Here is a 12689-nt window from a genome sequence, read left to right on the forward strand (position 1 = left end):
TTTTCTCTTTGCTTTAAAATTTTTGTTTTTGTTTTGTTTTCTTACATAAAAAATATAAAAATTTAAAATTTATCTAATTCTTTTAAATATTACTTAAATTTTCAAAATTTATTTATTTAAAATTGATATGAATTATATAATAATTAAATATAAAATTGTAAAAAAAGTCAATTATTAGCGGCGTTTATGAGAAAAACACCGCAAAAAGTAAGTAATAGCGACATTTTGACGAAAAAGGCCGCAAATATGTATTGAATTTTTTCAAAACGTGACATTTCACTACAGAAATTTAATTTTTTTAATGGCGTTTTTTTCTAAAAACGCCGTAAAATCCATAATCAATTGTAAAGAAAAGGGGGGAAGGTGAGGGGGGAAAGATATTTCAACAAAAATAATTAAAATTAAATCAACTAAAGAAATCCCTAGAAGCCTAAAGAAAAGGGGGGAAAGATGAGGCCGATGCCCATGGAATTCGTGAGGGACCCAGACGACCAAGGTTCAGCCATGGAAGTCGACGGTGTTAACACACCGGAGATCTTCGACGAAGGCGTCATCGCTTCCGACAACAAGCTCGCCTACGCCGATTTCTTCAACAACTTCGAAGACAATTTTGATGACTCCGATATCAACTAAAAAATTAAAGAAGAATTGTTTCAAGTACTCATCTATCTTTTTTTTTCCTTCTTACTTTCGCTTTTTAGGGTCTTAAATTTCTTAAAAATTTGTTCAATTTAGTCGAATCTGAACTGCACTATGGATAGCTTATATTCTGATTTATCAATCCCAGGAAATTCTGCAGAAGGCATCAGGGGTTATAAAAAAGTCTATGCAAGGAGCTCAGGAAGTAGGGAAGTCTGCGACAATAGATAATGGACTGGGGATGCATACTATGTCAGATAGTACACAAAGGAAAGGAATCGCTGCAGTTCAAGGGTCTCAAACTAAGGTACCAACTTTTAGAACTTCTTTTTTCCTCTTTTAACCGTTGGTATTTAAAAAAAAGTCAAGGATGTTTATATGTTGAGGATGAAATGGTTTTGGAGTTTCACTGATATTCATAAATACAGTTATTGTAACAATTTCTCGTTTATCTGGTAAACCTTGGTAATTATTTAAGCACATGTTGCATGGTTTTTTTTTTAATCTTGTTTAAGGCGTAGCGTTTCTTGGTAGTGATAGCCATATTCATGGCCGACAGTATATTACATGCTGATGAAGTAATTAGAATCTGTTGAAAGACATAGGTGGAAAGGAATGAATTGTTCGTTCATTTTTCTTCATAGACCAGTTTTTCAATGTGGAATGACATATAACTCTAGTTTATTTTTCAAAGGAAAAGATGAATGTTGAGTTTATTTATGTCTTCAAGCCCAAAGTTTTTCATAGACCAGTTTCTTCATAGGGTTCAGTGTACTGTTTATTAATTTTTAAGATGAATTCATTGCATAAATCTATCCATTGCAACTTACTTCTATAACTACTAGAATGTATCAAGTTATTTGTTTTCTCTTTCTTATTTCTTTTTCTCTTAAATAAAATTAGGTTGACTGTGCCCTCATTTGATCTTCCATAGAGAAATACCAAAACTAGAAAGCAAGATCTGAAGACTTCATTAAACCTATTCGTTGCTACCTTTAGAACTAATAGAATGTATCATGTTAAACCCATAGACTCTGCATTCTGCTGCCCTTGTCCACCATGGATATTTGTTGACAGGTGACCTGTAATGGAACCATGAACTTTCTATAAAGCATTTTCATAATTGCTCGACTTTTTTGTGTCACTTGCAATGCAAACTAAAGGTCTACATTATCATCACTGATGGTAATGACAGTATCTCAGAGTGGGAAAGACATTTTTAATGAATCAGTATCCTTTATTTTGAGATACATGCTTTGTTTAAGCACATTATATTTGATTGTTAGTTGCATTGAAAGACACACAATGACAATTACATAGGCTGTTGTAGTTTCTTAACTTGTCATCCAGATATGTTTATAACAAATTCAACCAACAGTACAAAGCTACAATTGGAGCCGAATTTGTCACCAAAGAATTACAGATTGATAACAAATTGTAACTTTGCAAGTAAGTGATGAAAAATCAAGGGAAATTCTTACACATTTTTTTTAAACTAAAGAATTACACATTTTTTTTGGTTGTTGTTGTTGGCCAAAAACACTTTCATTCATTTCATGACAGAAAATAACAGTCATCAAAATCAACCACAACCAAGATGTCCAAGCATTAGACAGAAACGAGAATAAGAGCTGTGAAACTGGAATTATACGGAAAAATGCTAAAATTTGTTGTATTGCTTTATTAGGTACGGAGGACGGAACATATGTACTTCAACTTTCTTTATATGGTATACATTTAGTTATATTACCTTTCTGGTTCCTGTTGATGCAGGATTTTTGCATTGGCAACTGTTATGAGCTCTGTACTAATTTACAACCTGCCTGAGACGGTTAGTTAATTTTCTATAATTTTCCTTGTTTTCAAATGCTCTTATTTGGAAAGTTGAGATATTAGAAGATGAAATGATAGTGTTTTAACCCTTATAATTCAAGTTAAATTCCATGAGGCTAATTGTTTTCAAAAAATAGTTTTCATAAGAAATTCTGCAAATCTACATCTCGGCTAAAATTAAAGTGCTATCCTGCTATTTTCCTAGTGCTTCTCATACTATACACTTATAAAAGTGATGCTGGGAATTTTAGCATTTAAAGTCTTCATATAGAATTGCAGTCTATGGTTTAGGTTGTGGACTTGAGGTTCAAAAGTGTTGAAACACAAAATTGGCAGCAGCCTTCAATGGGTTGATTCTTTATTAATGCTCTTGTTTGTGCATTCTGTCATTAGATTCGTGAAGCTGACATATCTCGGCTGTCATTTGCTGTTGAGCTTGCTGAAGAATTTTATGGAAGGTTTGTGCTTCTTCCAGTACTAAATTGAAAGTAATACCAATTTATTATATGCACTGAGCAAGCTTGGTGTATTTTACTTTTTAGTTCCTGTTAATATAGACACTAACCTTTCTTGTGGTTTGCTTGACTAATATTACATGGAGAACAGAGTGAAGGTATTTTATTGCTCCCTAAATTTTTTTTCATATTTATGCTTGTGCAATGAAGCTATTTTATTGTGGAAGTTAACAAATAACTGCATTCTTTTAGGGGCAAGGCATTGCTTTTGAACCTGCAAAACTTTTGTGGCTTATCCAGTGTGATTTTCTGCGTAAGTTCATAATTGTCTTCCAGCATATGTTTTATGAAGTGTCATAAGGGCCTGCTACTTTAACTAATGAGATTCTCCTGTTGCTTAATGCTATCTTCTGAACCTAATGTTGCTATACTCTAGAGATGTCATTTTGTGACCTTACATAGTGGCCACTTTTCTTGCAACATGATTACTCGTATAGCACTCCAATCATGTATAATGTCATTTTATTTTCATTTTCATTTTCGATTATCTTTGCAAATATTTTTTGTTTGAACGAATCATCTTCAGAAAATGGATTTTAATGCGGCGGAGAAAGAGGAATTTGGATTCTCAAGAAACTATTTCTTAGCAAAAGAAATGGGCAGTTCTGGGAAGAAATCTGCTCGTAAACTCAGTGATATCAATGTCGTTGATGAACATGTATTTTGCCTCATTGAATCCCCATCTCAAAAAAAGCTTTTGTTTTTTTATTCTTTTAAATTTTGTTGTTTTAAAATTGCAGGAACTTAGAGAAGCTTCAGCTAATATTGAACCAAAGCATCAAAACGACATTGCAGATTTAATAAATAGTTACAAAAGTTTATACCCAAAATGGGTTTTTGATCTCAGGTAATTTAAAACTCTTATTTACTTAATGGTGTAATTTTGAATTTCATTGGAAACTTTAATTTGTTAGAATTTGATCCCAAAAACTCCATGTTTCTAAAAGAGAATATATTTAAATACCTGGCTTCTTGCTTTTTTTTATAATTTTCGGTTCGAATGGTTTCTTGCTTTTCCACCACCCCCTAAATAAAATTGTCGATTCTCTTGTAAATAATTTAGAGAAATAATTAAAAGAAAAAAAGTAAACCCATATTTGCATAGGATTTTGGACCTTCACCTCTTCTCTTATCGTTATTTTCAGCTGAAAAAAGCTTTTACATTAATCACCCTTGAAGTGCATTTCTGTTCTTCTAATTGCAGTTAAGATTTGAAACTGAAGACAAAGCAATGAGACTTTTAAGTAATGTGTCATTTTTGTTGAAACTAGGGGGTTATTCTTTCGGTATTACTCCTGAAAAAGTGATTGCCAAAAACTGTTGTGTATGGATTTGTGTATTTTTTTTTCTTGTGGTTATTGCTACACCAGTTTTTGGGAGGTGATTGTGTAAACATTTTAGAGTGATTTAGTTATTGTAAGAATATTTTTAACATTGTTAATTTTAATATTATTGTGAGAATATTTTGAATTATAATTCAATTATCAATTTATATCATATATCTTTTATTGAATTTGAAGTATCATTTAAATTTGTCGTTTTTGGTTGCATTTTATGTTACAAGAAGGATTGTATATGGATGGAAATCGGGTGTTACAAATTTGCCAAAATTAGTGGCGTTTTTTCATAAACGACCCTAAAGAGTCGTACTTTTAGTGGCGTTTATGAAAAAAGTGCCGCTAAAGATCATGTTTTTAGCGGCGTTTGTGGGTGAAGCGCTGCTAAATGTCATGTTCTTTAGCGGCGTTTGTGGGCAAAGCGCCGCTAAAAGTACGACTCTTTAGGGCGTTCGTGGGAAAGTGCCGCTAAAGGTCAGTGTCTTTAGCGGCGTTTGTAGGAAAAGCGCCGCTAAAGATTATGGTCTTTAGCGGCGTTTTTTAGAAAAGCGCTGCTAGAGTTAGCGACACTGTCATTAGCGGCGTTTTTTGTGGTGTTTCTGAAAGCGCCGCAAATGCTTTTAGCGGCGCTAAAAAGCGTCGCTAAAGGCCTAAAAAAGCGCCGCTAAAATCCTGTTTTGGTATAGTTATGGCATCATATGGGAAAATTTAAGGAAGGTTATTACTAAATGTGTCATTTTCTGTGTGTTCCAGGATGATGAGGGGCAAACCTCACTAAGTGTGAGTCTAGGCAAATCTCTGTCGCCTAAATCACTAGGAAATGTAAGCTTTTGTGGCGAATCTCTTTAAGGACCATCTATGTTGTAAAACTCTGGAAAGGTAAGCCTTAATAGCGAACCTCTTAAAAGGAATGTCTTCATGGCAAATCTTTGAAAGGAAAGCCTATGTGGCGAGTACTGAATGAAAATGACACGCTTTTGTGGCGATCTTTGTTAAAGGGCATGCTTTCATATCTATCTTTGAAAAGGAATGCCTTTGTGGTGTAATCTATGAACAAGATGCCTTGTTGGCAACCCTGTAAAGGAAAGCCCTTATGGCGAATACAAAGGAAGCCTTTGTGGCTATTTAAGTGAAGGGATGCCTTCACCACAAATTCTGAATGAATGGAGTATAAGAAACTCTGAAAGAATGGTATAAATAGTTCTCTGAAGGTATAGTAAAGATAGGACTCTGAAGATAGGGTAAGTGTCAGGAACTCTTAATAAATAATGTATGGATCAAGCAGAAGGAATAATGTATCTAGTGAACTCTGAAAGAAAGGCTTCGTATGTAAATGAAATGGCGAACCTTGTATAATAATGAGAAATGAACAATGAAGCTAAAGCGTGCCAGAAAATGTGGCGAATTTGGGATGAGTGCCAAAGGTATGTGTAGATGGTATTCTGAAGTAATGAAGGTATTGACGAAGTTTATGTTAAGTGTTACCTCGCCCAAAGGTAATGATAAAATCAATAAGTATGAAATAAGATTTGTAAGTCTATTAATAAGGAAAACGAAGTGACTAAGGTCTATGCATAGATAAGATTCAAAAGGAAATAGAAAGTCATGGGTTTGTAAGTATAGTACGCTCAAAAGAATGAAATGGTCACCTGAGTTTAGGCCTCACATCTGGAGCCTAGTAAGGTGAAGACTTAATGAATAAGGAAGGTAAGTCCTTAAAGACACTGAGAGGAAGGCAAAGGTCTAAAATAGGAAAGAATAATTGATACGAGCTAAGGAGGTGACACTCAAGGGGTTGTTTTTCCTAGTGGTCCAATCACTCGAAGCAAGGCACGACAATTAAAATCAAAGATGAATGCTTTTGTCCAAGACTTTGTTGCTACAAATTTAATTCATCATGTTCGTGACGTTGACAAATACGGGAATGCAATTCACTGACCAATCTTGGAATAGTGAAAGCCTATAAATTGGTGGATTAATCTTTTATGTATATTATTATTATTTACTTAATTCTCATTGGTTGGGGCACATCACTTATGAGTTAAGTAATTTTATTGGTTAGGTTATTATTTATTTATTTTCTTAGATAATTTTAAAGAGTTTTATTAGGGTTCAATTACTCTTGTATAAAGAGTTTTATTCGGGTTCAATTACTCTTGTATTTTACCTATAAATAGGCTTGCTTTCTATACATTGGGGGACACATAAAAAAAGGAGTATTTGTTTTCTTCCAAATTTGTGTGAGGTAAATTTTTGAGAGTAGAGTGATTCTTCTCTTGCTATTAGTTTGGAGTTTGTTACTTTCGAGGGTATTTCGGAGTTACAAATATTCAAATTTCTTTCCCGTTCATCGGTGTTTCTAGAGGTTCTTCTTCTAGGGGTTTCGTAGGGAGCCGCTCAATCATTGACGTTTTTGGGTACAAGTTAACCAATGGTTTCATAGGGCAAATCTATCCCTTTTTATTATTATTATTATTTAACTAATTTTATTTATTCTCGTTTTTATTTCTAATTTATGTTTCTCTTGTGTTTAGATCCGGGATTTTCGCATTAGTTGGTATCAGTTTCAGGCCATTCGGTGTTATTTTTGAAGCTAAAATCATATCCGAAACGAGTCAAAATATCAAAAACACTTTTAATCGGTTTCGTCAATTTTTTTAAATTAGTTAATAAAAAAAGCAAAAAGCGCAAAAAAAAAGTTGAGAAAAATCGTAAAAAAAAAAGCAAACTACGCAAAAAAAAGGCAAACAGCGCAAAAAAAAGAAAAAAAAAGTTGCCTACCTCTCATACGTAGGTTTCTTCTTTTCCTATTATTATTATTATTATTTTTATTTTTTCCAAAATTGAATTTTTTTTCCTTCTTCTTTTCTTGACTCAAGTATAATTAAAGCTTCAAATTTTTTTTTGAAAATCTTAAGACACCGAACGTTTCTGATTTTTGTTTTTTTGTTTTTAAATTGGGTAGAGTTTTCTTAAGTTTTCTTCTTATTAAAGATTTTCTTTGACTCTAGAGTTAGGGATCGTTGCAGGTCTACGTTTTTTGTTTCTCTTACGCTTTCTAACACTTTGTTTCTTCTTGTGTTAGCAGATATTAAAGGCACGCACAATTCCTTCATCCGTGTAACCTTCATTACAAATTGCCTCGTCAAGATTATTGGCCTCTTAAAGCAATTAGGATCTTCATTGTTTCTTTGAAGTTTGCACCTCCGTTATTTGATCTTGATTAGTAACCCTCTCCAAACATATTTACAAGTTTTGAATCATTTAGAGAGTTATTCTTTTGAGAGCTAACGAGTGAAATTATTATTTTTTCTTTCTTGTTCTTGTTTGTGTGATTTTTTCACAGATACCATGCCGATCACTAGATCCCAAACTAGTAAAAATGAAGAGGATGAGCAAAAAAGAGAGAACGATCCTTTGGTCGAGTTGTTACAAAAAGAGATGAAAAAGTTGCAAACTCAATTCGAACATCGCATGATCCAGATGTTACAAGAGCAAAGGGAGTATCTTGATACAAAACTTAAAACTCAAGAGAGATATATTACCGATAATTACAAGAAGTTGAACGAAGCCTTTATAAGCCGATCAAATTCGCGAGATCGAACTTTTAAACGAAGGGAGGACCATGTTTTTGATGATGACTTTGAGTCCGAGTATGTACCTAGAGAAAGGTTGGAACGAAACAATGACACCTCCAAACCGAAATTTCCTTCTTTCTCATGGAAGAATGATCCTGATGCTTACCTTGATTAGGAGGAAAAGATGGAAGCAGTCTTTGCTTGTTACAATTACTCTGATGAGAAAAAGGTAACATACTGTCATTTGAGTTCATTAATTATGCACTAACATGGTGGAATCAATTATGTAAAAGCGAGATTCTTTATAGAGAGCAACCTGTTACTACTTGGGTTGAAATGAAGCGCATCTTGCGAAAACGGTTTGTTCCACCATACTATTATCAAGAACTCCATCAAAGACTCCAACATCTTGTTCAAGGAGATAGATCTGTGGATGACTACTACAAAGAGATGGAGACTATTCAGATTAGAGCCAATCTTGTTGAATAGGCTGAGGTGACTATGGCTAGATTCCTTGCCGGCCTAAAGCCTGAGATTGCAAATCGAGTTGAGTTACAACACTACATGGATGTTGAAGAGATGCTTCAAACTGCACTCACCATTGAAAAGCAATTACGAAAGAAAGGGACAACGAGGGGTGCTAGTTCAGTTTCTCATCCTGCTTGGAGAGGAAATTGGCAAAAACAAGATGATAGATTGTGGAATGGGAGAGATGCACGGTTCAAGCCAAATGAGCCTAGAACTTACTCCAAAGATAGAGGTATATCTAATTCATTTAAAGGTTCTACTTCTACTAATCGAGCTCCATCTTCTTCTTCTACTTCTCCTAGTGCCATTAAGCAGCCAAAAGATATTACCTACTTCAAATGCTAAGGAAGGGGTCACTATGCTAGAGAATGCCCTAATAAAAAGTCATTGGTGATTCGAGAAGATAGCGAGGTTGATTTTGAGTCCGATAACGAAGATGAGATGCCTCATTTGGAAGATGCTGATGATGTGCATACTCATGATGAGTATGAAGAATACTTGGAGTATGGTGAGAAAGCACTTGTTGCTCGAAGGGCTTTAAATGTCCAGTTTAAATAGGAAGGGCGCGAATAAAGAGATAACATTTTCCACACGAGATGTTTGATTGGTGGACAACCTAGTTCATTGATCATCGATAGTGGAAGTTGCACTAATGTGGTGAGTTCTTCCCTTGTTGAGAAACTTGGCCTACCTTGTGTGAAGCATCCAAGGCATACCACTTGCAATGGTTGAATGATAGTGGGGAGGTAAAAGTATCTAAACAATGCTTAGTTTCATTTTCCATAGGTAGATACTCTGATAAAGTTTTGTGTGATGTTGTTCCAATGCAAGCTGGGCACATATTACTTGGACGGTCATGGCAGTTTGATCGACGAGTAAATCATGATGGTTTCCTTAACCAATATACATTTGTGTTCCTTGGAAAGAAGTTTACTTTGGCTCCACTTCCTCCTCAAGAAGTCTACAATGATCAACTCAAACTTGCTAGTGAGATGGGTAAGGGAAGTGAGGTCAAATCATTGAAAAAGGATGAGAGTAAAGAGACCCTTAGTGTTAAAAGCCAACTTAAAGGCCCAACATTGGTGAGTGATTGCACACACAAGTCACGAGATGAGAGAGTGAGTTTATTCGCTAGGTTTCGAGATATCAAATTTGCTCTTTGTACAAAACAAACATTTGTAATTATTAGGTTTAGGGAAAATTTTGTTTTGACTAACCCTAATACACATTTGCCTAGTTGTTTTGTTGATCTTTGCAGATTTTAAGGATGTATTTCCTTCGAAATGCCTAAGGATTACCTCCTTTACGAGGGATTGAACATCAAATTGACTTTGTGCCTGGGTCGAGTCTTCCGAATAGACCAGTCTATCGAAGCAATCCTGAAGAAACTAAGGAGTTACAAAGGCATGTTGAAGATCTCTTAGAGAAAGGGTTTATTAGTGAGAGTCTAAGTCCTTGTGCGGTCCCTGTACTTCTCGTCCCAAAAAAAGATGGTTCTTGGAGAATGTGTGTTGATTGTCGTGCTGTCAACAAGATTACGGTAAAATATCAATATCCAATTCCTCGATTAGATGATATGTTGGATGAGCTTAATGGTGCATGCATTTTCTCTAAAATTGACTTAAAAAGTGGTTACCATCAAATACGAATGAAACAAGGTGATGAATGGAAAACTGCTTTTAAGACTAAGTATGACCTGTATGAGTGGTTAGTCATGCCATTTGGCTTAACTAATACTCCTAGCACATTCATGAGATTAATGAACCACATACTTAGACCTTTTTTAGGAAAATTTGTCGTTGTGTATTTTGATGACATACTGATTTATAGCAAAACTTTGAATGATTATGTTGGACATGTTAAATTTGTATTGGATGTGTTAAGGCATGAACGACTCTTTGCTAATCTTGAAAAATGCACATTTTGTATGGATAAGCTTGTTTTTTTGGGTTTTGTGATAAGTTCTACAGGAATCCATGTGGATGAGGAGAAGGTAAAGGCAATTAAAGAATGGCCTATCCCTAAAACTGTTTCTGAGGTAAGGTCTTTCCTTGGGTTAGCCGGTTTCTACCGCAGGTTTGTTCGTAACTTTTCCACAATTGCTTTACCTTTGACTGCACTTATTAAAAAGGATGTATCTTTTCATTGGACAGATAAGCAAGAATTAGCATTTAATGGACTTAAAGATAAATTGTGTACTGCTCCTATTCTTGTTTTACCTAATTTTGAAAAGACCTTTGAGATTGAATGTGATGCTTTTGGTGTAGGTATAGGTGCCGTCCTCATGCAAGATAATAAACCACTAGCCTACTTTAGTGAGAAACTTGGTGGAGCACATTTGAACTATTCGACCTAAAGAGTTGTATGCCTTGGTAAGGGCATTAGAAGTTTGGCAACATTACCTTTTACCAAAGGAGTTTGTGATTCACAAGACCATGAATCACTTAAGCACTTAAAGGGACAAGGTAAGTTGAACAAGCGACATGCGAGGTGGGTTGAATTAATTGAATCTTTTCCTTATGTTATAATGTATAAGAAAGGTAAAGATAATATTGTGGCTGATGCTCTATCAAGGAGGTACACTTTACTTAGTACTTTGTATACTAAGTTATTAGGTTTTGAGTATCTCAAAGATTTATATGCCACTGATTCTGATTTTGCAAGCATTTATGGTGCATGTGAACATGGTGCATTTCACAAATTTTATAAGCATGATGGCTATCTTTTTCGAAATAATAGACTATGCTTACCAAAGTGTTCAATGCGAGAATTTTTGGTTCGAGAGGCTTATAGTGGTGGTTTTATGGGCCATTTTGGAGTCACTAAGACTTATGATGTTTTACATGAGCATTTTATTGGCCTAACATGCAAAAACTTGTTGAGAAAATTTGCTCTATTTGCATTACTTGTAAACAAGCTAAATCTACTGTGATGCCTCATGGTCTATATACTCCTCTTCCTGTTCCTAGTTCACCTTGGACTGACATTTCAATGGATTTTGTAATAGGTTTACCAAGGACAAAGCGTGGACGAGATAACATATTTGTGGTTGTGGATCGATTTTCTAAAATTTCTCATTTCATTCCATGCCATAAGACTGATGATGCAACCCATGTTGCCGATCTATTTTTCCGTGAAGTTGTGAGATTACATGAAATCCCAAGGACTATCGTTTCCGATAGAGATGCGAAATTTCTTAGTCACTTTTGGAAGGTGTTATGGGGTAAGTTAGGTACTAAACTACTTTACTCTACTACATGCCACCCTCAAACTGATGGTCAAACCGAGGTGGTAAATCGAGTTTTGGGATCTTTGCTTAGAGCCATAATAGGTAAGAATGTTAAATCTTGGGAAGAATGGATACCCTATGTTGAGTTTGCTTATAATCGTTCTGTTCATTCTTCCACAGGTTTTACTCCTTTTGAGATTGTATATGGCTTTAATCCACTTACTGTTTTAGATTTGCTTCCTTTACCTTTGAATGAGATTGCTAATTTAGATGGTGAAAGGAAAGCTAATTTAGTGAAAGAGATCCATGAGAAGGCTCGTAAAGCCATTGAGAAAAAGAATGAGTCCAATGCACATCGAGCTAATAAAGGGCGAAAGCAAGTCTTGTTTGAACCTGGAGATTGGGTTTGTGTGCATATTAGGAAGGAACGATTTCCTTCTAAGAGAAAGAATAAACTTGATGCACGAGGAGATGGACCATTCCAAGTACTCGAGAAAATAAATGACAATGCTTATCGCATTGATCTTCCTGGTGAATATAGTGTTAGTGCTACTTTCAATGTTCTGATCTTTCTCCTTTTGAATTTGATGTAGGTTTAGATTCAAGGACGAATCTTCTTGAAGAGGGGGAGAATGATACGAGCCAAGGAGGTGACACTCAAGGGGTTGTTTTTCCTAGTGGTCCAATCACTCGAAGCAAGGCACGACAATTAAAATCAAAGATGAATGCTTTTGTCCAAGACTTTGTTGCTACAAATTTAATTCATCATGTTCGTGACATTGACAAATACGGGAATGCAATTCACTGGACCAATCTTGGAATAGTGAAAGCCCATAAATTGGTGGATTAATCTTTTATGTATCCTATTATTATTATTTACTTAATTCTCATTAGTTGGGACACATCACTTATGAGTTAAGTAATTTTATTGGTTAGGTTATTATTTATTTATTTTCTTAGATAATTTTAAAGAGTTTTATTAGGGTTCAATTACTCTTGTATAAAGAGTTTTATTCGGGTTCAATTACTC

General features: G+C 34.8%; 1 protein-coding gene across 17 annotated transcripts; it reads left to right on the forward strand.

The window, feature by feature from the left end:
• Window positions 1–377: 377 nt before the first annotated feature.
• Window positions 378–8161, forward strand: LOC105794058 (small acidic protein 1). Of its 17 annotated transcripts, none has more exons than XR_008194374.1 (9): window positions 788–1869; window positions 1990–2088; window positions 2203–2326; window positions 2413–2470; window positions 2866–3085; window positions 3180–3645; window positions 3728–3834; window positions 5078–7550; window positions 7671–8161. XR_008194374.1 is itself a non-coding variant. In XM_052628261.1 (4 exons), exons 1-3 carry the CDS (start codon window positions 870–872, stop codon window positions 2956–2958), a joined length of 228 nt encoding a protein of 75 aa, XP_052484221.1. In that variant the 5' UTR covers window positions 788–869; the 3' UTR covers window positions 2959–3085; window positions 3180–3432. The 17 variants fall into 17 exon arrangements, 2 of the variants coding, with proteins under 2 accessions (XP_012478501.1, XP_052484221.1); XR_008194371.1 differs by having other exon boundaries at window positions 3180–3240; window positions 3514–3645; window positions 5078–8161; XR_008194375.1 differs by having other exon boundaries at window positions 788–946; window positions 1543–1869; window positions 5078–8161.
• Window positions 8162–12689: the final 4528 nt, after the last annotated feature.

The sequence above is a fragment of the Gossypium raimondii genome, chromosome 3 (genome assembly GCF_025698545.1).
Source record: "Gossypium raimondii isolate GPD5lz chromosome 3, ASM2569854v1, whole genome shotgun sequence".
Taxonomy (NCBI): Eukaryota; Viridiplantae; Streptophyta; class Magnoliopsida; order Malvales; family Malvaceae; genus Gossypium; species Gossypium raimondii.